The following is a 27,754-nucleotide window of genomic DNA, read 5'->3' as shown; positions in this document are numbered from 1 at the left end:
TTATCATCATCCCCTCATACATGTGTGTTATTGATAACCTTGTGCTGTTGCAGTTGTCCTGGCGAACACTGCAAGTCTTTCATTATATGTTATGGCAATCAGTCCAAAACAGAGAAAAAACCATGATAAGTAAGGCACCCAGTGGATTTTTGCTGAATTCTTCAGGCATTTATTATAGTCTTATTACAAGATACTGCAGTTGGTCACAGTACTATCTGTATAACAATCAAAAATACACGGTGTTTGCTAATGAGTACTTTTGTATCATTGTATCTGCGCAACATTGCTGACACAGGTCTTCAAAGGCTATTGTCATAGTGAACTTCCATGCACCATATTCTGGGAGCATGTGTGTGGAAAATTGACCCCCCTGTGAAGGAGGTCTTCCAGGGATTTGAGTGGTGCAATGCAGGGTGTGAAGATCGACACAATGATGTATAGGAAGGCAGAGATCCCAGCCACCGGAACAGATAGGATAATGAGTACAATAAGCCAGAAGAGGGACCACAGGCAGCTGCCTCCACTTCCTGCTCCCATGGCTACCTGGAACAGTTACGACTGCATTTCATTAATTATATCTTCAAATTTTGTTTTACAGGGTACAACTGTGGTACCTCTTTCAATGTGCATCATCCATAGCTCTTCTGAGAAATTATGTAGTATCTTAATAATCCTCACCTAGTTAGCTGGATTTCAAACTTTCTTTGAAATTTTGTCCGTTGCAGCTGGACCGGCTCTGCCACAAATGATGCAACATCTGGAGCGCCTTAAAGGGGTCCTGAACCACTTTTCCAAGCAATATTGAATGACCTCTGTATCTGAGTTTCCCTGTGTCGCCGGAGACCTGTATCGCCACAAAAATTTCTTGAATTCATTGAGAAGGAGCAGAGTTCCAGGGATTTATCGCAAGCTTTAAATGCTTCCTCTCTTCTCTCATCCTGGCAAGTGTGCTGGAAACTACACGTGGAGGGGTGGGACAGGGGAAAGAAGCTACATCAGTGCACGTCATGACCTTGGGCGCATGTGATGAAATGCGATCGCTCTCTCCAGTTGAGATTCCTGTGTGGCTACTGTGTAACAGCATACTATGGAGTGCGGCGCCGGCGAGTGGTGGCACCGCATGGCAAGAAGCACATCTAATCCAAACGCTGCTCTTGATTTATGCCAGCTATTGGCCAGTAGCATGCTGCCAGCTGTTCGATGTCAAACAGCTGGCTCCGAAGTGAGGACGGGCCTCTGTATGACAAGAGGGCGCCTGAAAAAATGGCAACTTTCTAAGCTCTCCTTGCAGCACAGGACTGAAAGATTTGGCTGAGCTGTTCATAACAGTGTTTGCTTTGCACAGGATGCATTTTTTTACCAAGCCCGAGGGGTGGTTCAGGAGCCCTTTAAAGGAGCGTTCTTGGGCCGCAGCTTTTGTACATCAACTTGACATTCTCGAATTGCAGCACGTCACTATATTTCATATCGCATTGTTAAAACTTTTTTTATTGCTTGGAAGGTTGCCCTTAGGCATAACATAGTGAAGTAGAACAAAAGGTGTATCATGCATAAATGAACAAGTTTGTTTAGTGCAAAAAGTGTACTAAGTATCAGTGAAACAAACAAATGTAAAATGCTGTAAGGGACCCTGCTGGTGCCTAGTACAGATTAATGACAATAAAGGGAATAAGGGGGGGGGGGACTCCTAATAGATTATGTAAAATGTGTGCAGAAGCATGTCATCAAATGATTAAACTTGAATGGCCCCCTTTTCCCAACTTTAAATAGCATTTCTCTGCATTGGAAATGTATTAGCTGCACAATGCAAGGCTCATTTCTTTCACATGCTTTACCATGAGAGCTATGTCATTTTTCAAGTATCAAGACAAACTGTGCTTGTACCTGCTGGTTGTAAGAATGACTATCACTATTAGCTTGGCAAATTGCCTTGCAATAAAGCTTTACAGTCACGAAAAAGGTCCATTGCAGTTGAGTGCATATCAAATGTAAAAGAAGGGTTTCAAGTGTCTGTCAACATAAACCATTCTCCTCTGCGACTCTGCGATCACCTCTGCGACTAAAGAAATTGTCCCGCTCATGCATTCAGCAAATTTCTCTGAAGGCAGAGTCACTGGCCATCCAGCTCATGAGGTCAGTCTGGAGTGCATTTGCCTTTGAGGAGGAAATGCCGCAGACTTTTAAAGTTGTATCAGACTATACAGACGAAAATGATTCAAGACACCGAGGTTTTTCCTTGCATCCACTAGTTTCATAAATCCGAGATTACTGAAAAATGCTGCCTCCTCATAGTGTAATGGCAGTGCCAGCTTAAATACATTGCAATATATTTTTCAGTCAAGTTGTATCATTTTAGTCAAGAACTGCAGCATCTAAATATGTGCCATATTTTGCAAAATTTATTTTTTCAGACTAGCGGATGCTAGAAGCTGGGTGCTTAACATAACCTTGCATATACTAAAGAGCTTGCTTTGGAGCGGTACATGAGCTCTGAGCAGTTCTAAAAATGCATTCCCCTATGCCTGCGCCCACATATATTTCTGTCTGATATAACTTTCAGGAAGGTTAAAAGTGCAATGAAAGGAGGTCAGGCAGTATAAGAACAATCATAGCATTTTTAGTTGTGCTGCGATTGTATACATTCGTAAAATTGGTGAACTCGATGATTGCAGTTCAACAATTTCAGAAGCTGTATTTGCAATATAAAAATATTTTTATTTGGCTATTACATATTGGCACCACTTGTCATGCACTGGCATGCTCACGATTTGTATTGAATGCATAAATGGACCAGCATTCAGACTCGAAGCGGTAGCTTAATCACCAGTACAGTTGCTACACTTCTCTCTAAAAAATACACGTGTCTCAAGCCTGTAACTTGGTAAATCATAAGCTTTTGATGAGACCATGCAACTAGATTTTTTTTATTTATGGTCCCCATGTCAAAACTACAAATGTTGCAGAAGGATGGAGATGACACTAGCTGTGTATGCGAATAAATGCATACAGGCATGCAGCTTTTAGTCATAAATATACATAGCTGGCACTTTTAAGCAACAACTTGGCATTGGAGGCTGTCCAAAAGGAATGACAGTTTCCAAGTCCAGATATGCATACCTTTGCAAAAGACGCTTTTCAGGTCACGACAGCTCTCTGGAAAATATTGGGCTCGTCGAGTTCTCTCTTTGTGTGTGGGACCCGCCCCGCAGGACACTTATATGCTTAGTCTTATCTGTCGCTAGTGGCTGCCTCCCACCATGAGTCGCGTCACTTGTTTTGTATTGATAGCGTACTGAATCGCTTTGCACTTTCAGGCTTTCAGGCTTTCAGTCCACATTAGTTGCTTATATCACACTGGTGCAATGATTGTCTTTCATTAGTAATGGGAAAGAAATTTTCTAGACTAAGGTTTGTAGCACAGATAGACTCAATGTAAGTGCAAGCTGCAATTATGCAGTAATTGCTCCACTTTCTGGCTGAGACTAAAATCTGTTAATGTTACCTGCTTCCTGTGTTGCTTTTTGCATAGTACTTTACTGTTCATGTTTGTGTGTATAGATTTCAGAGGACTGAGCAGAAATATTGTGATGATGGTATTGCTGGCAACAGGAATACCCTCTTAGAAGCAAGACTCTAGAGTTTGAACTAGTCTTAAAAGCATGTTTGGGGCCATATATAGAAAAATTCTCATTTCTGTGGCTCCTTGATTGCCAGGATCAGGCACTCAATTGGACAAATTATAATTATAAGAAATTAATACAGTCAGATAAAAAGACTCTTTACAAAGCACAGCCCATTCATGGTTATGTGCCCTTTCTCCAGCTGCATAGACATGTCAAAAAGTTGTATATGTACATGTCAGGTGATACCACCTGTACATTTACAGCAAGACTGCTTACAGAAATTTGATTACTAAAAGTACAGAAATTGCAAAATTAAACTGCAGTCTTCTTGGCAGCCGATCGTTGCTTTGCTCGCAACATGGTCCTCAGCTTCGGTGAGATTGGTACAGTTGCCCTCATGCAATACCTTGGCTTGGTTGTTGCTGCACATGGAGTAAACAAGAAAAAGTATAAAGCATAGGAATAATGCCCGGCTCCTGCACAAGTATTAGTGAAGCACCAAATACGAGACTCTGTGTGTGAACACATCCACAAATAACAAGCCTGCCTTGTCAATCATGTACATGCTAATGTAAAGACCAAAACAAGCTTTTTACAATCTCTAGCGAGACACATCCCTCGTATGAACCTTAGTAACTCTTATCTTAAACGGCGGCTCTAAGAGGTATGTGTGCTCTGCCTGTTTATCACGACTGCTGATAGCACGGCACCGAGGACATAGGATAAAGATACGCACATAAAAGAAATTGTATTACTATCTTACATGGGAGTGACACCCGCACTTGCATGTATCACTGCTGCTGCCACTGAATGCGAGTTCATTCAACCCAACGAAAAGCTCAGTTTTATTTAAATTAAACATGGTAACCATGAAGAGCAAGTGAATTCTGGAAGTACAAAACTGGCAATGTTTTCTTGTGACTCATTTATACTACATTATGGCCTTCCTAAGCAGAAAAGCTTGTACTGCAACATGAAAAAAGCACCCTGAACATTCTTTAAAGAAGCGCATAGCCAAACAAATTGGCTATGTGCGTCTTTACCATAACAAAAGTAAACCTGCTGGCCATACTAGTCCCATTTGACTGCACATTTTTTTCATATTTTGACAATTGCTTTGGTGTCTTTTGCAAACAGTCCTGCATCCATAAGTCAGAAGCTGAGAACATACATTCTCTCATTATATGTGTGAGAGCAGAAGGCATATTACTTGTAAATCTATCATTTTTCTGAAATGTGTACAGTAGCTTTACTAAGAAGTGTATTTTACTGCAGGGACAAATTACGGCCCCATGAAACTAATTGAGCAATTATTAAAATATAATTACTTTTGTTTTAGTACTTTCCTCTCAACCTATATAGTACAGATACAGGTAATAAAACAAGCTGGTTGACCCCTTCAAGTGTGTACTCTGCAGACATTTGAACAATGTTTATCTTCACTAATCGCTTACAATTTCTTAAAATTTTTGTTGGTCATCTTTCCCTATTTTCTTGTGACAAAACCAACAGTGAAGCTGAAAACATGCTCGATGTGTGTGCAGTGGAGGGAAAAGCAGTGTTATATAATGCATAAACACCTTGTGCACAAGGCATTTGTGTAGAAGGTGATTGTTTATCGATCCCATAATGCTCCATATAGGTCCCCTATAAAGTGCAGTGCTTTGTTGCTGCTAGATAAAGGAGCTTGCAGCAGGGCCTAGGAAAGCTGAAAAAAATTGTCCATAGGTGATTTATAGGCATTAGCATCTGATTTGACCATTCTATTGCTATAACTAGGGCAGCACTGCTGTAGCCAGAGCATTGCAGGTTCGAACTGTCAGCCCATGTATGGTGAAGCATGAAGATTAGGCAGTAAACAATACCTAGTCTTGCCAGTTTGAACACGTGCATTAGCAAATCAGTTCTAAGAAAGCCCTCAAGATAGGGAAAAATTATCACCTACCCATTCATAGTGCCAAGATACAGAGGAAATCCAAACGGATTCCTCAGAAATAAAGTTTAGCTGACAAAAAATTCGTCCTGGTCTTGGATTCAATACCAGGACCACCATCTTTCCGGGGTGGTTTCTCTACAATCCGAGTTAACCAGGAGGCTAGCAGACCACAGCAGGAGGAAGGCGAATTAATCGACGGCTTGAAGCAACGTTACTAGAACAAACTCAGTTTAAAAGCTCCGCCGGAGAGGCGGTCCGCGTGGCGGTCATGAGAACTAGTGGCGCTGCAGTCACGTCTAGCTCCCGCGGCTGGCGCTTGTTATGATCGGCGCCGCCGATGTACGAGCGCACGTGGGTTACAGCGTCGTCTGCGCTTTGTTAGCTCGTCATTTTTGCGACTGTTCTTGACCAGGCTTAGCGTCTCGTACGAAGACACGTGCATGATGTACGAAGCGTAACGAGGGCGAACAGATTCACGGTGCGGTATGCCGACTTGCTTTGCGCCGGGCTGAAACGGCGGCTACCGCAACGACGACTCCGCTTCACGACACTTCTTCGGACCTGCAAAAGACCCTACGCCATTCAAGCTTTGCATCGCAAAGATAGAAAGCTTACTGCGAAATGCAAGGTCTGTGACGTTCATTTTGAAAGTGACGACATTGTAAAGCACTATCGTCGTGTCGTTGCGGGACAAGAAGTTTTGATCCCATTTGGAAAGTGGGAACTCGCGCCAGGTCCGTGCCGCGCTCGTTGCCAGCACTTCCACCCCACATTTCAAAGCCAAAATGTTCGGGGTTTAGGCGCAAATCCACCCCAAAACGCACGGCTTCCCGCGAAAGCCCAGTGCCCAATTTCGAGAAGCCGCCAGAAATAGAACAGCAAAGCGAAAGGCAGGCGATTACCTACGCTACCGAAACTGAGAGTTGCATCACACTGACATTCGATCAGTTGTCAGCTGTCGCTATGCCTTCAAAGCAGTGGATTTTGGAGAGATTTTACGACGAGGTATTGAACAAGATGTGCGGAATATTTTACACTCGCCAGCTCGGGAACGGGCTGCTCAGCGCAAAAATTTGACACGGTACACATAGAAAAGACGAGGACCAGCGCTGGTCCTCGTCTTTTCTATGTGTACCGTGTCAAATTTTTTGCGCTGAGCAGTTTAATAATGGAATAGCAACTAGCCCACTTCCGCACTTTGCTTAGGGAACGGAGACTTACTTGTGCAAAAGATAACTGTAGTTGACGAGCAGTTTAACTGCGTAGTGAACGGCTACAGCACGAAACGCAAACGGCTGTCGTACAGTGTAAGGAGTGCTGCGGGCATGGAACATCTGCTCGGTGAAGTTGAAAAACTGAAATTGAATACTGACAACTCTTCTAGCGACAGAGTACGCGCGAATAACTGCTCGGTGCTCACATCACGGCCGATCTGTTCGAATTGTTTAAGGCACCGTAGAAGGATGCGACGTAGAAAGATGAGACACCGAAAATACAACTATCCGCTGAAAAAATTGCTCAGAGACGACATCTATTCGATGTAATCGCACACTGAGATTTCATTTACCGAGTTCTCGTAAAATTTTCCGATTTTGGGTCAGTATCCCTTTAACCGTCGCGCAAACGTGTCTTCTAAACATTGCAAAGCATTGGTGATGTTTTTCGAGAAAGCTTTTTTCAATAATTTTGTAGAAACATGAGTACTGTTTTTCTAGAACGTCTTTGTATCTCGAGTAAGTACGCTTCTTTGCGCACTATAAAGGCTTTTACAAACTTGTTGGGTTGTTCTCGGTCTAGATAAGACGGCAGCGGCTAAAATTGTGGTGGTAGTTATAAAAATTACTCTGAAAACCCTCATTCGCTTAGAAACTCCTATGCTTGGAAGTTAAGCGCAATGTAGACAGCTCAAATATTGTCACAGGGTCGTGACGTCGACGAAGGCAGCAGTCAGCAGGTCCGAGATGAAAACACTTTATTTGGCGGAACTTGTGGCCGGGAAACTGAAAGTCAAACTACGGCAATACACTGCTAGCAGCGAACAGAGCGTCGACCGTCGATCAACTGACAAGCGGTCAAGCGCGTCGGCTTTTATACAGGCGCTATGGAACTTTCCAGCGATATCGCTGGTGGCGGCGTTATCTCTCGACAACTGGAACATTCGCGTGCAGCGCCCAATCTTACCAAAACGATCTATTACATTCGCGAAGCTTCTCGAACACTGCTTCGCGGACAGCGTCGAGCGTTGATAACCGTCCTTGCTGGTCAAACCCGAATACATCACAATAAAACAAGAAGTGGGCGTGGCAATATATAGACCGAACATCGATTCTTAGCCAATCAATGAACAACGCACGCGGGCCAATGCATACAGACGACCTTATGCATATCCACCTAAGTATCCGCCTAACTAGTACAATAAGAAAGTTGCCGCGCAGTTGCCGCGAGCAACTGCGCGGCGCAGCGCAGCGTTATGTCGTGGAAGCAGACGACGCGCCGATAGTGGCGCAAGACGGAACAGCAGCGCCGCTACTTCTCGCGACCGCCGTTCGGACCACCCTCCTCCGCTGGCGGAGATACGGAGCTTTGAAACTGAGTTTGTTCTAGTAACGTTGGGCTTGAAGCACATGACCACTGTTCTTACAGCAGTCAGGTGCATATGAGAAGATTGAAGAGCAAGTAGGAAGAACATTATGAACATTCTTTTGTTCTCCAAGATAAAAAAAATGTTCACACTTATATACAATATCTTCAGGCAATCTGTGCACATTACTATAACACACAGCAGTTAAAGGCAGTCATTTCTGTTCATTTCCTTTGTGACACCATTTTACCAGTCTCCCAATACATGATCATAAGTCTTTCATTCCGAGCGTGAAAGCCATTCACAGGTGGGCTTATTGAGTTCATAACACCTTTGAGAGTCTGAGTGTATAAATACATTAAAAAGTCAGTGGTGTTGAGGATTGGGCGAGTTGGTTTTTCATTCTTAACTGGTACAGCACAACAAAGAAAACGAAGAACCAGCCGAGCTGACCAACAGAAGGTACAATGACAGTTCTGTTTCTTCTTTTGGCTGGCTCTGCTGGCTCTTCCTTTTCCTTGTTGCACTATGCCAGTTAAGACTGAGCCCATGAGAGTGAACCTGCCTGAATTCAATTTCAGGCAAGTGTTCCCCAAAACCTCAATATGATTATGAGGCACACTGTAGTGGGGGACTGGATTAATTATGACCACCTGGAGTTCGTTAATGTGCACCTAAATATAAGTACACAGATGTTCTTGCATTTTGCCCCCATCGAAATGCGGCTGCTTAGGCCGGGAGTCGAACCCATGTCCTTGAGCTCAGCAAATTAACGAAATATGCAACCTTACTAGCGCAACATTGTGCTGCACGTCCTAAAATTTTATCTTCCTGCAGCGAGTATTTTTACAGTGCAAACTGCAATGCCACTGACTACAGGCACGTAGGCAAGGGGGGGGGCCCGGCCCCCCCCCCCCCCCCCCCCCCGAAATTCGTCCGGCCTTCCATATTCCCGGGCAACTTTTGTTTTATTTTTGCCATGGAAATGGCAAAAATAAACCCCCCCCCCCCCCCCCCCCCCGAAAAAAAATCCTGGCTACGTGCCTGACTGACTATACTGACCAAAGCAAGGTCTTTCATACTTTCAATTATCAACAGGTTGAGAAGGTGTACTCAACCAATGATTTGAGGTCGAATGGTTAGACCGTTAGAACAGTGCAGTGTTAGAGTTAGATCACCTAATATACCACTACTCCAGTGATTTGGCTTTAAAAAACTCACCGTTCATTTTTGAGCGAAGGCGAGTAGGGGTTTTGAAGAAATAGTTGTGGATGAATTCCGCCATTGTAGGCTGTGCTTTGCTTGGTACTGTCCTGCTTTGTACATTCTGCATAGGCACAAATAACAATATTGCATTAGTGTGAGTAAGTGTGCTGTTTCTTTATGTCCACAGCAAGATCAAATACTCCGAAGTGTAAGCAAGCAAATCTTACATCAACAGTGTGTTGGCAGGGCTGGCTAACAAGGAGCATTTACTCCCAAATGTGTGAGCCCTACTTAAGCAGTCCAAACAGTTTCAAAACCTGCAGATAATGGGCCTGCAAAATTACCTGTATTTGCAAAATACAGGTAATATTAAGTGCAATTGCAAAAAGATGGAGAAAACACAAACTTGCCCAACGAAACTTGCTCTGTGTGTCGTCTTCTTGTTCCCGTCTTTGTGCGCTTAACGATTTCCTAATAATGTGTCATTAGCATAGCTACAGGAGGTTTTAGAATGTACATCCAAGTATTGTGTAAGCTGAAACTTCTTTTAGAGGTTCTACTTATCATTTAGGGACATATTTCAGATGTTCTTTAACTCTTTGCATTTCATGGGAAAGAATATAATCAGGTTAATGTGCCTGGAAGGAACAACAAAGCATTAATTAAGTATAAGTGTGCAGATATTAATTAATAATATTAATTATGTACAAGTGTGTATATATATGTTCATGTGTAATATTGCCTCACTGCCAAATTAAATGAAAGGGTTGCAGGCTAGTCAAGCTGTCCGAGGACAGCTTTTTTTCTGCAATCCTCCAATTTGTACTTTGCAAAGATGGCAAATAAACAATTTCAATTTCATTACAGTGGCTTAATAAAAAGTGGAAGCTCTGAAGGGACAGTGGGCTCCACGTAGTAAACATCAAGGCCTTTATGCTTAACACAAGTGACAGGCACCCTCATGCAAGTGTTACAGAAGACGCGCCTTGGAACGTTCATTATGGAGATTACTCTGTCCCTCTGCAGCATCGAACTAAAGTAGTGAAACAAAGCTGCAGTACAAGAAAAAACAATTGGAATTAACTAGCAAAATACATGCAGAATTTAAGATTTGAAATTATGCTTATGGGGTCCCATGGAACAAGATTCCAGCCAGGTTGAAGAGCCATGTTTACAATCAATGGTACAACTCCAATGCTGTATGGAATTGAACTGCTTCTAACATTGATGTTCATCGTATAGGTGATGCAAGTGAAGAAAATCAAGCCTCCCGATGTAAGAAAAAGGGGTTTATTAAGATGAAACCGTAGCTGAATGCAGTGGGTAGCTGCTGTTCAGTGTGGTTCAAAGGCACGAGAATGCTTCGTCCCGTTCATCATTGCTCTTGTTCCAAGAAACTGCCCCGCATGCTGAAGTTCACAAAATGTTTGATTTCAGCAGGTACAGATGTTGAACAAACCATTCAACAGTGATCCACTTGGTAGACTCAAGGTACGGGATCTTGTCTTGCCACCCCTTCCTCTCTTGAGCTCCTACATTTGAACAATACTCCATAGTTGTCGCGGCTTGTTGCACTTTTGTAGAGGGACGAGGTCATGGACTTGGGGCTTGGCATTGTTCTGTGATCTTATCGATATTTAGGTTGGGAAATGTGGATCCAGATCTTGACAGTCTCTATAAATGTATGTGATTGGCCGGGAATTTATTGCTGCTTCTACTTGTTTGTAGCTGGTTCCTTCGTAAGCAATTTTTTTCCGATGCACTTTTTCAACGTCAGCATGACAGACTTGATAAGTCTTGTAAAAACCGCCCCACCACGGTGCATGATCGGCAATAAATTTTTATTTTATATGATAGTTAGCGATGAATTTACAAACTTCCTTTTTCAATGAGTGCCACAGTCTCGAAAGCTGTCTTGCTCTTCTTGAATGCTAAGGTGTTATCTGAATGTATGACAGAACGAAGCCCCACGCTGCGGGACAAAGCGTCTGAAAGTGTTGAGAGAGCTTGTGGTGCTCATATTTTCAACTAGTTAGAGATGAACAGCTCTAATGACGGCACACATGAACAGGCAAATACACACTTTGGCATAGCCATCTGAATGTTTAACATACAAGGGACTTGCAAAACCTAGTCCTTTTACTTAAGTAGGATCCGAAGTGGTCACTTTCAGGTTGTAATTGGTGCAGTTACTTTGGAAAAAGGTCCGACGTAGTGTTGGCACACGACACATTCTCCGATGACTCTCTCGACTAGCTGCCATCCTCATAATACCCAGAATTTTTCCCTTATCTGTAAATATGTATCACAAACTCCTGCAAGACGAGAAGCTCGCTGTAGTAGTGATGCTTCGGTAAGACGATTGGATCGTTTCCGTCGTGAGATTTCTTGCTGAACTGTAGACGACCTGCGGCTCAAAGAACTCCATTGTCAAGGAAATAGGTCATGTTTCGAAGAGTAGAATCTTTTTTAAGCTGAGCTCCTTTATAGACGTGGTCAATTTTTTGACAAAAGGCTAAGCTTTGAGCCTTTTTTTATCCAGTATAATTAGCTGGCTTGTATTTCTTGTGCACTCGCGGCTTCCTGGGACACACTTTTCGTCTTCATCTACGAGGCAAATCATAGTATCCAAGCTGTAACACAGTGTAGTCTGGAAGAAGAACTGTATTTGTGAATGTCCATAATTGGTGGCTTGGTTTGTATGGCTACTTGCAAGGATTGTGCCTGATGAATATGTTCCTTTGCAATAGTGGAAAATCGGGCGAGTTTTGTATAAGATGTGGTGGCCACTCATTCTTTTCACAAGTAAGCTAGTCGTGTCCTGTTCACTAGAGTGAAACTCCTCTTGCAAAAAAATCAGCAGGGTTCTGCTTTTCAGGGCAGTGCCTCCAAAATGTGACATCCACTTTACTCTGAATCTCAGTTACCCTGTGGCGAAAGAAGACTTTCCATTTGCTAAAATCCACCGGGTTATGCAGTACAGGGCAATCATTGAGTCTGTCCAAAACTGCTCTGATGTTATGTCCTCGGCTAGCTTTTGATGCATGTTATATATTCACGCCAAGATGAGACAGGCTAGCATCTTGAGTCTGGCAAGGCTTGTGTCCTTCATTGGCGCTACCCTGGTCTTGCAAAAGATGCATCGTTGAGCTTTTGTCATTTGTACTTCCTCCTTTGCAAATGTAGCATATGGCGCCTGCAGGCTGGCTTACTGACGTGAGCGAAAAAAATACAGTGCGTATTTGTCACCAAGTCCATGCACACCCTGTTGGCAGAAGCAGCAAATTTCAATACCGCAGAGCTATGGAAGTTCATTGCACCAACTCTTCCATTCCTGTGGAGCGCCCAGTGGCAGCTGTTCTTCCCAGTCAACACCTCTCCTCAAGCTTTTAAAAACAGATCTTCATCCTTATTGTGAAAGGTGTCAGGATGAACCGTTTGGTTTTGGTTCTTTGTTGAACAAACTCCGTAGCATTTCCCAGGTTAAACAACAGTACATCAGTGTCAGTGGAGCACTGTGAAAGTATTTAATACACATTGGGTACCAAGAATGTGACCTATGTAGGCAGCCAGTGACGGAACCGTAAATAAGTGAGCTGATATACATCTGAGCAAAAAACTTTGATGCACATAAGTCTCCTTAAAGGAGTACTGACACGATTTTGAGGCATCATAAAAGGGACATATTTTGTTCCCTTGACATGCAGTGTTAATGCTCTCCACAAACTGGAGCAAGGAAGCACGTATAAAATATTTTAGTTTCATTTTAAAGTTTTTGTCACCCAGCATCTGCAAGCCAACCCCATCGCAATGGACATTATCATGACAACTCAACACAGTTCGCGGGGTTTATGAACTCTTGTGTCCTGGATGCGGCCAAAACTGTTGTCGCAGTAGGTGGACTGCAATTCATCCTCACTGTTATTTGCAACACCTACAACTTACGGCAGACTAAAGAGTGCTGCTAGTAAGTCAGGAGTTCCTGTTCCCAAGTGACTTTGACATACATGGCACTGTGTTTGCATGTCACTGTGATGCCACCGCTCGATACTGAAACCGAAAGTCGTTTCTTAAGGTAGCGGTATTTAAAATACACTCAATGTGTCCCGAGGCACCGCAGTACTCTATTGCTCTTGACACCAGTGTTTTTATTTAGAGCAACAATACAGAATTTCTAAAGTTCGTGTCAGCACTCCTTTAAGTGCACTGAATGTGAAAGAAACGCGGAGCACATAGAGAGACACGTAGTAGACTGAGATAGCTAAGAAGGCCATGGCTTGCCTTGGCATGTCAACTACATATCAATGTCGATGTCACGTCACACTGTCGCATGATGTCACTTGGTCATGTGCTCAAATTGGGCAATGTCAATTTTGACAATGTGCAGCCCAAATTTTGGGAGTGGATGAGGTCTGTTTTGAACGTGGATGAACCCAATTTATGGAGTGGGCCAGGTGGGTTGCATTTCAAATTGGGCCAAATAAAATTTTTGGGTGTGGGCCAGGTCAGTTTTATTGCAATAGCAATTATATAGGACCTCCTGGCGCATTTTTGCTGTTGCCATTGGTGCTGCTGTGAGGTTCCGTATGGAGTCCAAATCGATAACATTGCCCCGCACGTCGTATGTTCTATGCGAGAGTGAAAGCTTGCAAGGGCTGCTGATGATTGTTGCTCAAGCGGAGATGAAATGCGCCGGCCGTCTCCATCACAGGAAAGGTGCATGGGAGTATCTTTGAGGGGTGGACGGAGGAGGGGACTGTGGAGGTCTGGCAAGAAATTCGTACATTGACCGGCAGGGCGTGGCCACCTGTGGTCGTGCATGCCGTATCTTTACAGGAGTCAGCAAACTGCTCATACCTTTGTATGTGTTGTGTTCTCATAGCAAAGTTTGTTGAGGCCATACACAGCACGGAGGTCCCTTCACTCGCTGCAGTGGCTACGTTTCCTTAGGCCAGGTCACATGCTAAAGGACTGAGCAGCTAGACTTACTTCGCATAACATTCCGATTTGTATTCTGGTTGCCCTCACATTCATTGCTTTGCCCTTGCAGCGAAAATGACTTTCTATTTGACATTGAAATGCGATGCTATCATCTGGTCACATGGGTATTGGTGCTATGTGACCAGATGCTGGACAATGGATTTTTTTGCTTCATGGGAGATACTATAATACTTTCACATTAAAATACAGCGTTCTATAACTCACGCAAAAAAAAAAAAATTTTCAAACTCCACCTGCTATTTTCTTAACATTCAGACAGTTCTCATTTATCCATTAATGGTCCTCAAGAAAAATCTCACGTGGCCCAAGACTCTTGGTAAAGATTCATTTATCAGGATCTCTTGATATTACGAACTTTGTGACCACTTGAGCAAAGGCCTTTCCATTATTCCACAAATGTGAAATGTCTCAAAACAATCTGCAGCAGAAAAGTTCCATAGTGGTCCTTGGTACAAAGAACGCAAACTGAGCCGTGATTGCTAGAACAAAAGAATTTCAAGGGCAGTTTTCATGACAGCAGTCCATTAACTGAAAATATAATTCATAATCATCATTTCCAGTCCATTTTATATCTACTGGAGGATCTCCTGGAGGATCTACTGGAGGACTAATGATCTCCAATTTACCCCATCTTGTGCGAGCTGGTTACATTTTAAGCCTATGAGCTTCCTGATTTCGTCACTAACTGCCAACCATCCTCAGCTACGTCTCCCATTCCTTGGTATCCATACTATCGCTCTAACTGACCATCCTTCCTATTACTTGACCTACTCTTGCCCACAGTTTCTTCATGTAAGCTAGTATGTCGGTTACCGCTGTTTGTGTAATTATCTGTGTAAAATTGAAGCTATTAGCAAAGTGAACTTCACTGTTTCTGAGATAATGTAACCAGCCTCAAGCACTCAGTGCGTGTAATAGTGTGCATTTTAGAAGGCTGATACCTTCGGTCATACACAAGTACGTGAAAGAGAAAATAAAAAGAGAGAGTAAGCAAAATGCCACTTTCTAAACACAATTATTTGATGAAAAGTTTACGAAAAACTGCTGTTACTTTTGATGGTACGTTTGTAGTGAAAGATTTATTATAATCTATCTATCTAGTGAACAATCCAAATAGCCTATACAGTCGCCTTGCATGCATATGGAGCGCTTGGCAACATACGCAATGAGTCGTTTTCACGATGCCACGGCGCACGCCGTGGCATCATTTTCCTCTAGCGGAAAAGCCGCGAAACGCCTACTGATCTCAGAGGAGGCTTTCGTTCTGGCGATACCAGTTGTCTCAGCCGCTACCAAAACCCTACCAAAACGGCAGAGGGCAGCAGCACAGGAAAATGTAAAAGGCGGATAGTCTGTTTACGTGGTGGCAGACATTTTTTTGCCACCAGTGCGCGCATGATGATCACCTGGCAGTCAAACACTGCCACAATGGTGGATGAAGGGTCTTGCTTTAACGTATACTAGAATGAGCTAGCTCAGTGTCCCCTGCACTCGCCTGAGGTGCAAAAAAGCACTGGCTGTCACACAGGCCAATTATCACTTTCTAGTTGGTGAGCACTTTACTTACGAATGGCATAAAACATTTGCAAATTTAAAAGTTGCTCAGCGTCCACTGGCTAATTCAAATTTGCAACAACAGTTTGTTGGTGCCATGCACGCCAACTGTGAATTCCTGCCACCATACATACACAGACAAAAAGAACTAAATACAGAAAAGGCACAGGACAACTGTCATTGCACTTAACATCACTCTCAGAGACATGTGCCACCATGTTTTTGCTTCCTCAACTACACAAAAGTTTTGCTGTCTACTGAACAAAAAGCCACGAAAATATGCTTTAGGTCACAACACTGGTGAGGAATTCAGAAAACAAAGTAAGACGAACCAAACAGTGGCTTTGTGAATTTTTCTGAATTATAAGCTGAACAATTTCATTATAACAAAGATGCGCGAATGAAGGCGAACACAAATAAAACGCACAAGGTAGGTGCCCGTACTGTGTTTCTTAGCACTGTAACCACGCTTCATAATTCCCGTAACTAACCAGTCCTGCACGAAGAATTTCCACCCAGCTGAGGACGCGACAGGTACTCACACGAACCGATGTTGCAGGCTTGCTTGGGTCGCCTTTACGCGTTGCATTTCCTAGGGGTTTCGTAGAGGGTGCTCGCACTTTATTTTCAAGGCCTTTCTTGAAAGTGGCTGCAAAAAAAAAAAAAAAAACAACGGTGGTTTGAGTCACAGGCGCAATAGCACATGATAAGAGAAAATTGTAGTTGCTATGGAGACATGGAGCGATATTGTGCGCGTTGAGGTTAAAGGTACGACAAAACAAACGGACTCAATAAAAGGATCACCGGCAGTGAACTTTAAACAAAATAGTACACAGTAAGATTTGTTCATTTTAGTGACCACCGTAATGCTGTAAAGGCGAGTCCTTTAGTAAGAAAGAGCAGGCTTGGTCGTCAGGGGATGAGAAAATAGACGTACTTGCCGCCGGTTTCACAGGCTTCGCCTGAGCTACATTCAAGGTCCGTAGGGCTTTACGTCGCGGCAATGGTGAAGTTAGTGAATCCTTGTGACTCTCTGCAAGAATGAAGCACAAGTGTTAAGTATCATGCAAAACGCGTGCGAGACGGAAGCTCTAACCGAAGTATTCCTCCGGTGGAACGGCGTTCGTGTCCTCTCCAAGTTCAAAATCAAAATATTTCGGGCAGTTGAACTCCCATGCTTCGGTCATGATATTCAACTTGTTCACAGCGGGTGACAGCCGTGTGACAGCCTGAGAGCGACTGAGAAATTTCATCACAAGACCGACATAATCTCATGAAAGTTTCTTTGAAGGTGGCGGCATGTGGCGGGTCGGCGGTAAAGTGAGCTCACTTTATCGGCGGGTCGCCGTTGTCGATAATGATGATAATGGTAGCCTAGCGGCACAGCGATTCAAAAGGCAAAGAAATTATTAAAAATGCAAAAGTAAGACTGCTTTCTCAGTAGCATTACCTCAGTATTGAAGTTAATGTTGCTGGTATGTAATAGTACACTGAAAGAAAGGGTTCTAAGCTGGAACATCGCCTTTTTTTTAAAAAAAGCAGACGTTTAGGGGAAGATCGGATCGAAGTATCTAAGCTTGAAGAGAGGAAAAATTCGAGAACACGAGGCACGACGAGGTGTCGCCGGAGCTTACATTTCGACTAAAATTCCCCATCTAGGGGGGACTTCTTCAGTTTCGACAAGCGGACTTGTCTTCTTCAAGGCTGCAGATACAGTACACATTTTTTTTTTTTTTGTGCGGCTGTACTTTATCAAACATTCCAGCGCGGAAATTTTATATATATATATATATATATATATATATATACGTATATATATATATATATATATATATATATATATATATATATATATATATATATATATATATATATATATATATATATACGTGTGTGTGTTGTTCGTATCAACATTTCTTTTGCTAATTATTCCTTCCCATTTTGCACAGACGGCATTTTCTCGGCCTATGCCATCTTTCAATATCCCATAACAGTTCCTGATTAACGTTACGATACGCCGCTAATAATGTCTAGACAAGACCCGTATGTTTACTGTTCCAGATATTTCTGTGGACTGCGTTAGAACAAATAGGTTATTGTCTAACTGCTTGCCAATTCGAAATCCATTCAGTTAATCTCTTAAAATATTGTTATGTTCTGTGCATATGTTTCCATTTTTAATTTTATTGCCTGCATCGCCAACCTGTGTAGTACCGATGTAATGGTTAACTGCATGTCTATATGAGCGAATGTTAATTTCTCTCCCTTGTCTTTATACATTAAGTTCATCCTACTTTGTCGCCACACGGTGGTCTAGTGGTGACACGAAGGTCGCGGGATCGAATCACGGCCGCGGCGGCCGCATTTTCGATGGAGGCGAAAATGCGTGAGGCCCGTGTACTTAGATTTAGGTGCAAGTTAAAGAACCCCAGGTGGTCAAAATTTCCGGAGCCCTCCACTACCGCGTCCCTTACAATCATATCTTGGGTTTGGGATGTTAAACCCGGACAATTATGATTATACTTAACATGTTATTATTATTATACATAACAGGCAAATACCAGTACCACATACTCGCACAAACTACGGTAGAGCCAGACTTGAATATTGCATATACCAGCACTTTCCAACTCCTTAAAAACCCATATTAATTTTCGTGCCCCATTCCGTGTGTTCAAATCAGCTAGATGTGCGTGATTATTTGATGAAGCCATAAATATTTTTCTTTGCTCAAAACTAAATAATATTTCATGTTCTGTGCATCATACAGAAACAGTGTTCTGATGTTCATTGTATATATAGTGAGTTTTATATTTTCTTTGTATTATGCTGTTTGTTTTCGCTTACAGTACGGTCCAAATGCAGTTAAAGGGAACACTCGAATGAGCATCGTTTATATTGCTTTGCCCTCTAACTTCAGGTGGATTTGGAAGCATTGCCCGTGCACGGTCTGTCAAAAGGAGTCAAAGCTATCAACTACCAGCACCCTTATAGAAATCTAAGCCACTATGCTTTTGCAAGAGAACTAGATAGGACGGCGCCCATGGCAAATATATTTCCGCGGCTTTCGTGATGGTAATGATAGTGATTATTATTATTATTATTATTATTATTATTATTATTATTATTATTATTATTATTATTATTATTATTATTATTATTATTATTATTATGATTATTATTATTTATGTGCAAGAAAAAGCCATGTGGCTGTTCTGGGCAAGCGTATGAATGGTTTCTTGATTGATTGTTCACTACAGTGGACTAGAGCCGTCTTGCACATCCACGCATCGTACGACACACCAGAAGTCCACAAGGTTAGAAAAAATGTGAAAGAAGAAATGGACCTTGCCGCTGTCGTCTCGCTTTGCACGAAAAGTTCGCAAATTACAATAGAACCACACAAAAGAGATCGACCAAGTAGGCGTGTAATTGGCTCTTATCGTTTTTGGCTACATCACCATGAAATGTATTGTTCAAAATTACTTATTGCGTTCATCAAATCTCATACTATATGCCTACGTTTTTTTTTTTATCAACGCTAATGATGCATTCAAAAATTTGTTCCGGCAAACCCTGTGGTCACATATACTATTGCTTTTTTGCGGCGCCAGTGCTCATTTTGATTGTGAACAATGGTTGCCAAGAAAAACGCCTTCTTTATATTTGACATATGACGTACGCGCATAGGACACATTTCCTCCGTCGGCTGCAGTCTAGACCAAGGGTCTCAAATACGCGGCCCGCGGACCTCTCGCTAGCGAACAGCGGCACGTGCCTGTCTTCATCGCATGTTTTTTTTTTTTTTATTATTATTTTCTTAAGGGCAGTTATCAGCTACACAGGCATGACTTGTCTAAAGCATTTTCTTAGGGAACCCCTGCGGTCAACATGTGTTGATACATAACCGTGAAACAAAACTCTATATTTCAGAATCGTCGTCCAGATTTTAGTCATTTTGGAAGTAGATATAAGTTGTTGGAACGGCGGTGCGAAATCGCCTTCATATATGACCCATATATGAGATAGCGGAAAGTTATTTCAAATGGCAACGTTATCCGTTTGAAACATTAGCCTTTTTTTGCGTGTGATTTTCAAATACTGCTTATGTTCTCGCGTATTTAATTTTTAGTTTTTATTAATGGCGTTTTCCTTTTGGAGAACTCGAGCAGAGGCGCCATGCCGTGAAGAGAGCCGCGGCAGAGCAGGGCAATGCAGGGCCACTCAATCCGCCCGTGGAATGCGGCGCGCATCCTAAGAGCAGCAGGGATGGTACCAGTGATAGTTCTCTGCGGGACAGCGGCAGAACACGTGTGAAATCCGACGCAGAATTGCTGCGAGGCTCGCTCGTGTAAACTACGTCAACATCACTGGGGTCAGACTACACCTGGCTGCTGTTATTGCCCTCGCCCTCACCGGCAGAAGCAAAATAACAAAACGAAACGAATGAGAAAGATATCAAGATGAAATAGCTCTCGGCAAATCACGGCCGGACTGTGTTTGTGATCACTACGAGAAACGTGTATAGGGGTGTTGTACATGTATACATCCTTCAGTTTTTCGCAATTTTCTCGCTTGTTAAAGCTCAGTTCGCAGTAATCATGGCACGAATGCGATCGTAATAGGATAATTTGCCATTGCAGGTCTACTTCCTGTATCTCTTTGGTGCTCTTGTGCACGAGGCCTTCCAATGGAGACACGGGCGCTGCAGTCGACATGATACGACTTCACGATCACGTGATGTCACCTTGCTTCACGGAACCTTGCTCTAAAGACGGGAAGCCGGCGGCCCGAGCGCGTTTCTTTCTTTGAGTTTCCCCCTTCAATCAGCCTCGTTTCACAACCAATTTATGTGCTCTGCCACAACAAGAGCTTGGAAAGCGTGATCAATGTTTTCGGTGATGCTGTGTGACACAATTAGTGCACCGCGCATGCTAAAAGAGCAGGGTGCACTTTAACATTTACGGTTTTACTTCAAGGATAACGAACATAACGACGCATGGCTGATAAAGCTAGCTGAGAAGGGGCAATGAGCCGAAGTCCCGCACACGTGTGCAGCAAGCACCTAAGGCGACTTTGTCTGCAGACTAGGAACGCAAATGTTAATTTGGTGAGCGACAGTGAGTTCACATGTGGCACTTCCCTCTTCACGTGAGGACGCCAACACCACGAAGTCTTCTCAAAAATTACTTCGGGGAAGTCATTCCTCACAGTCCACCCCATCCTACGCACGCTGATCGGGGGAAATGTCGTGGGGAAGGCACCGATACACAGCGAAAAATGAGGAGGGGTACGCAATTTGATGGCAGAAATCAGTCTGTGAACGAATTTCTGATTTGAAAAAGACAAGAAAGAAACCTTGCAGGAAATCCCATACTTAGTTTTTTTTTTCTTTCGTTATTTCAAGCGATAAGTTCCGTGGCGAAGCTAGAAGGAGGTTTGGGAAGTTCAACCTCCCACCGCCCCGATATTATTACATTTTGTATATGTATGTATATGCAGACACATACAAAAACATGCCAGATCACACATAAAGGGAAGTCAGAACCCCAGAAAAAAAACTTTTTGTCTGCGACCCGGGATAGGTACGTTCATGGTTAAAATCATGCTTATGTGGAAGCGGGCTTAACCGACCTTTTTACCTCATTGCTTTTCATGGGCTTGAATATGAGCAAAAAAAAAAGGGGGGGGGGGACGAGAGGAATTCGGAAGTCGTGGCGCAGGGACATGCCCATGCAAGGGCTACAGATTATAGCGCACGCCTTCACCTCCTCGAGAACAATTTCAATACAGACGATACGCTGGACCAGATGAAAAAAGGCAGTGCTGCTTACGCAGACAAAGCGCCGACAAATTGAATGTCGGAAGCGACAGGCTTTCAGAAGATGTGTGTTTCGTTTGTTGAAGGAAAGGAGCACGATATTTAACTAGTCAAAGGAGTCTCTAGCCTCACGTGTGGTACCAGGGGAGAAGAAGGCGAGGAAGGGGGTGTTGGAACAGTGTGGGGGCATCCCCCACTGGTTTCGAACCTGTAGGGGCAACCTTTCCACGAGGCGCGGGGCGCTAGCGCCCCGATGTGTCCTCTGGAAGTCCCCGAGCGCATGTCGGGCTGTCTCGGCTCGGCGCCCCCTCCGAAGTGGCGGCCGGGGAACTTGTACCTCCTTGACCCCCCTTAGTTACGCCACTGGACCCGTCTGTACATCTGTGTGAAATCCACTGCATGTGCTGCTCTCTGTAGGCCCCCCAGGTCCCGTCAAGCTGTTTTGTACAGCTTTTTGCCTGGGGGACCCGCAACAAGTGTGTTGGAAATAAAGTGGATTCCGATTCTGATACTTTGTCACGAACTGTCGGTATTTGCCTGTCCTGTAAGCATTTTTCTACGGCTTTCAACAGTGCTTCTCTACTGTTATGTCCTAGTTCAGGGGTCTCAAATTCACCTCAGCTAGCGGGCCGCAGTTAGGAAATAGTCTCCCGCAACCGCAAGGGCCAGGACAGTGAAGAAGCTTGAGCGTTCCCATTGAAAAAAGGCCTTTTCCACGTCTCATATATATGGGTCATTTCTGAAGGGGATTGGACGTCAGGTTTCGAAAAAAACATATCGAAACTGATCACCAGAATGACTGAAATTTGGACGCCGATTCTGCAATAGCTTAATCCTTCCACCGCGTGTGGTGCCTCACGAAAAAAAAAAAGCCGCACCTCCCCGAAGGGGATCGTGAGGAAATGCGAATGCATTTGGGTGCACCCGATGAGTGTGCGATTAATTAATGAAGAGGGACGAGAGTGTGCACGTAGAGGCGTAATGCTCAAGTTGCACTGTGTTACACTTCGTCCTAGTGGTATCGTCGCCGCGAGAGGTTCGACTTCACCGACTTCCATCGCTATCAAGACACCAAAGCGCGCGCTCCCTGCATGATATATATAGGTCCGAGCGCGGAGAGGAGGAGCGCCCGAGCTCTCTCTCCGCCGAGCGAGCTCCGCGATGCGAGCGTCCTCACCGGGTACACTCCTCTCCCTTACCCTCCGCTGCTCCGCGATGCGAGCGCCATCACACGCCCGCGCGCTCCTCCTCTCCCTTACCCTCCGCCGCTCACCACTCGCTCCGGTTGCTAGGCGCGGCGCAGCTGTTGCTAGGGGCGAGGAGGAGCGCGCGCGGAAAGATAACACCTGTGCGCACGCCGGCCAGGGACGCAGGACAACCCCCGACTAAGAAATGCATTCGCATTTAAAATGCTTGAGACCAGTGACGTCTGTGTAGCTCATAAACATACTCATTAAAAAATTAAAGGAGAAAAGGATATGGGTCGAAGACAGTCCTGTGCGGGCCTCACTGCTAACGAGTTGTGCTCGGGCCGCATGCGGCCGCGTGTTTGAGACCCCTGCCTAGCGATCCTATGTGGCTCAAAAATACCCTATCTGCGGCCGGGGATTTCTGTCAACCAGCGATCACATTCGTGCACCTTTGGTCTTTGCTTCGACCAAGGAGGAGGAGGAGGAGAAGAAGAAGAAAAACGGAAAGACAGGGAGGTTAGCCAGTTCTCAGACCGGCTGGCTACCCTGTGCTGGGGAGAGGGGAGGGGGGAGTGAAAGATGATAGAAAAGAGATGTTACAAAAAGAAGAAAAAAAAAACCAATAGTACTATAAACGACACTGCTTAAAGTCTGTCTATGAGACTAGTTTTGCGCAAAAAGCGCAACAACGCTTTCAAAGCTTTCTGTGCCGAGGATGGTTTCGGCCAGTGTCCCAAGATCTTTTCCTCCGACAGTGGACGATTGTCAAGCCTATTGAACACTTTCGACAATTCTTCTCGTTGTGCACTGAAGCGAGGACACTCACAGAGAAGATGGGCGATTGTCTCCTCGCAGCTACAGTTATCACATGTCGGGCTGCTGGCCATTCGTGAAGGCCACCCCGAGCCACAGGCGGCACAGGAGCGTCTCCTCAGCCCTAGTTATTCCCGACGGAAGACGGAGCTGTATATTCGGGTCCAAGTTGTGAAGACGGGCGTTGGTAAATTCCGTCGAGTTCCACTGTGCCAGTGTCAGTTCACGTGCATGGGAACGAAGCCTTGTTGCGGCGTCCGTTCTTGACAGCGGTATAGCTGCCCAATGGAGAGCATCATGGGCAGATCGGGCAGCTTCATCAGCACGGTCATTTCCGTAGATAGCGCAATGGCCCGGTATCCACTGATAGATTAGGCTGTGGTGCTTCTCAATGGCGCGGTGATGAAGCAGTCTTATGTCAGCGACTAACTGTTCATTTGGTCCATGACGATATGGGGACATAATGCACTGGAGCGCTGCTTTGGAGTCAGAGAAGACTGACCACGCCTGTGGCGTTTCTTCCACTACGAACTCTATATGAGCAGCACGGACGGCGGTGAGTTCTGCAGCCGTCGATGATGTCAAATGCGACGTCTTGAACTTTATGGTGACGGATTTCTCGGGTATGACCACTGCCCCTGCTGAGCTTGTAGAAGAAACTGAACCGTCAGTATAAATGTGAAGGCGTCCACTGTGTTTTTCGTGCAGGAACAATAGAGTGGCTTGCTGTAGGGCCAGATATGACGAGTGTTTTTTCTTTTGTATACCGGGAATGGTTATCAGGGCTTCCAGTGGATGTAGACACCACAACGGCAACGGCGGTCTTGCTGCGTGCGTGAAGTTCGTGGGAATCACTGCGCTATGCGAAGCAATTATTCCGCTGAACGCAGAGTGTGGCCTAGCAGCTGGAAGTGAGGCGAGGTGGTGTGATGGAATCCGGGCGGCATGTCTTATGTGCATTCTTAAAGGGACACTAAAGGCAAATAACAATTTATGTCAGAGTGAAAGATCAATGTATGACAACTTCTAAAACGGCTATATTATCAACAGCAGTGCCCTACTTACCGAGAAATTAAGCTAAATGTATCACATGATGAGCGCCACGAGTGGGACATTTTCGAAGTGATCCCGATGACGTATGGAAGTCGGCCTACCATAAATCACTAGTAATCAAACTAGCAGCAGTAAAAAAAGCACATTCCGAGCATCAAAAGACGTAATAAAATGCTGTTTGTTCGTTTCCGCGTGATTCATGGAAAACAAAACCTCCGTGGCGTTGCCATGGGGAACGGCGCGCGTGGTTCAAAGGTTCCGTTTTCGCCGAACTGCGCCTCGCCCGTCTCAGTGGTAGTTTCGGGATCGCGTACTGCCGTGCGTGTTTTGCGCGCTCGTGAAAGCCGCTCTGACAGAAAGTTCCACAAAATGCCGCATGCGTGTGATATTGCCGGATGCCCGAATGGTGCACAACGCCAGTGCTGCAGCAAGGAAACCGGTGTGTCTTTTCATTGGGTGCCGCGGAATGAACCCTAACGCTCTAAGTGGCTTAGTGTCATGCCATTGCGCCAGTGTGCTAAACAGACAAAACCTCTGCGTGTGCGCTCGCTGCACTTTCGTGCTGAGGATTACGAGACCAACCGCAACTTGGTGAAGGCTTTGAATGTGCCCATCCGAGCAAGTCTTTGCCGCAGCGCCGTTGTGGGTACTGTGGGTCCCGCTACTTCCGCTCGGCTGCTACTAGTGTCGGCGGCCGCGCAGTAAAAGCGGGCAACGTTGGGAAAGGCAGCAGTGACGTATGAGAGTCGTATTTTCAGGCGGGAGATTTGAAGCGCGCTAACGCGATGCGGACCACTAAAAACGTGATTTTATTTCAAAATAAGCACTTCCTTGGCACAAAAGCAGCACTACGAGGTTTCTGAACCGCTATTTCAACAATCAACGTCGACTTAATATTTGCCTTTAGTGTCCCTTTAAAGAATCGACGTGAATGTATGTTGTGATGGGGTGATCACGAGCGATGACGACAGTCGCTGCTGAGGACGCGCATCTCGGAAGCCCAAGGCATATCCTCAGTGCTTGAGCTTGGATCGACTGGAGTACGCGTAAGTTTGTTCTTCGGGTCCTGCCCAGTACAGGTAAACTGTAGCGCATGAACCCGAGGAAAAGTGCAATATGCAGTTGAAGCATCGCTCGTACAGATGCACCCCACGATTTTCCCGCAAGAAACTTTAGGACGTGTGTGATCATGGCGAGCTTCTTTTTCATGTAGGCGATCTGGGGACTCCAGGACAAGTCGCGGTCTATGATTACTCCCAGGAAACAGTGGGACTTCACGTAGCTGATCGTGCGCCCATTGATTTTGATGACGTATGTGGTCATTACCTTGCGCGTAAACGCAACCACTGAGCATTTCTCAGACGACAGTTCCAGTCCCCGTCCTTGGAGGTAGTTTGCCATCAGTGTAGCCGCTCGCTGAAGCCTGGCTCGCGTGACCCCTGACGCCCAGATGCAGATGTCGTCTGCGTATATTGACAGATGCACAGACCGCGGAAGAACGTCAACAAGACCGATGAGCGCAAGGTTAAAGAGTATGGGGCTCAGGACTCCACCCTGAGGTACGCCGCGACAAGTACAATGTTGCGTTGTTGTACCATCTTCTGTCTGAACAAAGAAGGTTCTGTCCTTCAAATAGCTGTAAATCCAGTGATAGACGCGGCCCCCCAATCCAATGTTACCCAAGGCGTCCAGGATGGCTTCATGAAATACATTGTCATATGCGCCTTTCACGTCCAAGAACATTGCTGCAGATAATCTCTTTATGCTTTTTTGTTGCTGCACAGACGTGACAAGGTCAACATTACCTATAGAAGACCGTCCACGCCGAAAGCCGGTCATAGCATCAGGGTATTCGCCTTTTCGGTCGGTTTCAATATTGCGATAAAAGCAGCACGTGTTGCACCCAAGAAACTTCCGGTCACTTCAATTATCACTCTCTAACGCCGAAACAGAAAGCGGATTTTTTATGTAGTGCCAGAATAAGGAAAGACTCTTTTTCCGCTTTCAGGTAAAAGGAAGGCGCTTATAGTGAAGCCCTAACTTTTTTAATGTTGCGTGTGCAGCTTAGAAGAATATTCATTTAAAACGTTTGGCCATACACAGGGAGAAAAGCGTTGAAGATGTGCGGGCTACTCGCCAAGGCTTTTGTTCCCCGCCAATGATACTAGGCAACGCCGGCGCACAAAACCGGAAGCCGTCCAGCAGCTGTGTTTGTAAACAGCGAAAGGGTCTATATCTCGTTATGCTCCAGGTACCACTCTATGCGAGTCAGTATCATCCTAGTCAAGGCGGTGATGCGGGCTAGTTGGTTTGAATCACTAGTAACCATATTTGTAGCGCAAAAAAACCAGACGTAGACACAAGTAAGGAACGCATACACAGGACGGGCGCTAGACATCAACTGATTTATTACTACGGACAACATAAAAAGCCAAAAACCGTCGGACATGAGCGCATGCGCACCATCACACTCCGAGGTGCTTCCTTATACCTGCGTCACCACGTTTTACCACCTTACATGCGCAAGATTTCCTTTCAGATATTCAAGCTCTTTACAAGACAAGGCTATCGACGCAACACTGACACATTTTCTTTCATTCTCACTTATAGCAAACGCTTCTATAATTTCTCGCGTTGCCTGGTCCTTGCCTTTCTTAAGCACACGTGTGGTGGTGAGTTCTGGAGCACAGCCACACCGGCGGCAATGGTCCGCCAAATGTCCCCCCGCTGCCTGCGCATCAACTGCCGCACGGTGCTCTCGCAATCTGTCATTAAGACAGCGCCCGGTTTGTCCTTTGTAGCATCTGCCACAAGTAAGGGGTATCTTGTACACGACACCCGTCTCGCAAGGTACAAACGGTGTCGCGTGCTTTTTGGAGCACGCACTTTTTTCTTTGCGACCATTCACCACAGGGCACATACGGCCCAGCTTCTCTGGAGCAGAGAAAACCACCGACACACCGCATTTTGCTGCCA

General features: G+C 44.8%; 1 protein-coding gene across 1 annotated transcript; it reads right to left on the bottom strand.

Annotated features, from left to right (window-relative positions):
• Positions 1-539: 539 nt before the first annotated feature.
• LOC119376540 (uncharacterized) lies at positions 540-17,201 on the bottom strand. Its single transcript, XM_049411043.1, has 5 exons — positions 16,998-17,201; positions 16,839-16,934; positions 16,444-16,550; positions 9,362-9,467; positions 540-4,045 (listed from the first exon to the last, which is right to left on the bottom strand). Exons 1-5 carry the CDS (start codon positions 17,152-17,154, stop codon positions 3,936-3,938), a joined length of 576 nt encoding a protein of 191 aa, XP_049267000.1. The 5' UTR covers positions 17,155-17,201; the 3' UTR covers positions 540-3,935.
• Between the last annotated feature and the right edge of the window lie 10,553 nt (positions 17,202-27,754).

The sequence above is a fragment of the Rhipicephalus sanguineus genome, chromosome 1 (genome assembly GCF_013339695.2).
Source record: "Rhipicephalus sanguineus isolate Rsan-2018 chromosome 1, BIME_Rsan_1.4, whole genome shotgun sequence".
In the NCBI taxonomy this organism is placed as follows: Eukaryota; Metazoa; Arthropoda; class Arachnida; order Ixodida; family Ixodidae; genus Rhipicephalus; species Rhipicephalus sanguineus.
This window is presented reverse-complemented; position numbering and strand designations above follow the sequence as displayed.

What these genes read in the sequence shown, in the direction of transcription:
- LOC119376540 (XM_049411043.1), bottom strand. Translation starts at nt 17,154, where the DNA reads ATGAAATTTCTCAGTCGCTCTCAGGCTGTCACACGGCTGTCACCCGCT. An exon ending in GCCTGTGAAACCGGCGGCAA is followed by an intron (nt 16,551 to 16,838) that starts GTACGTCTATTT and finishes TTTTTTTTGCAG; the next exon opens with CCACTTTCAAGAAAGGCCTT. An exon ending in CCTTCGCTCAAAAATGAACG is followed by an intron (nt 4,046 to 9,361) that starts GTGAGTTTTTTA and finishes CTCCATGTGCAG; the next exon opens with CAACAACCAAGCCAAGGTAT.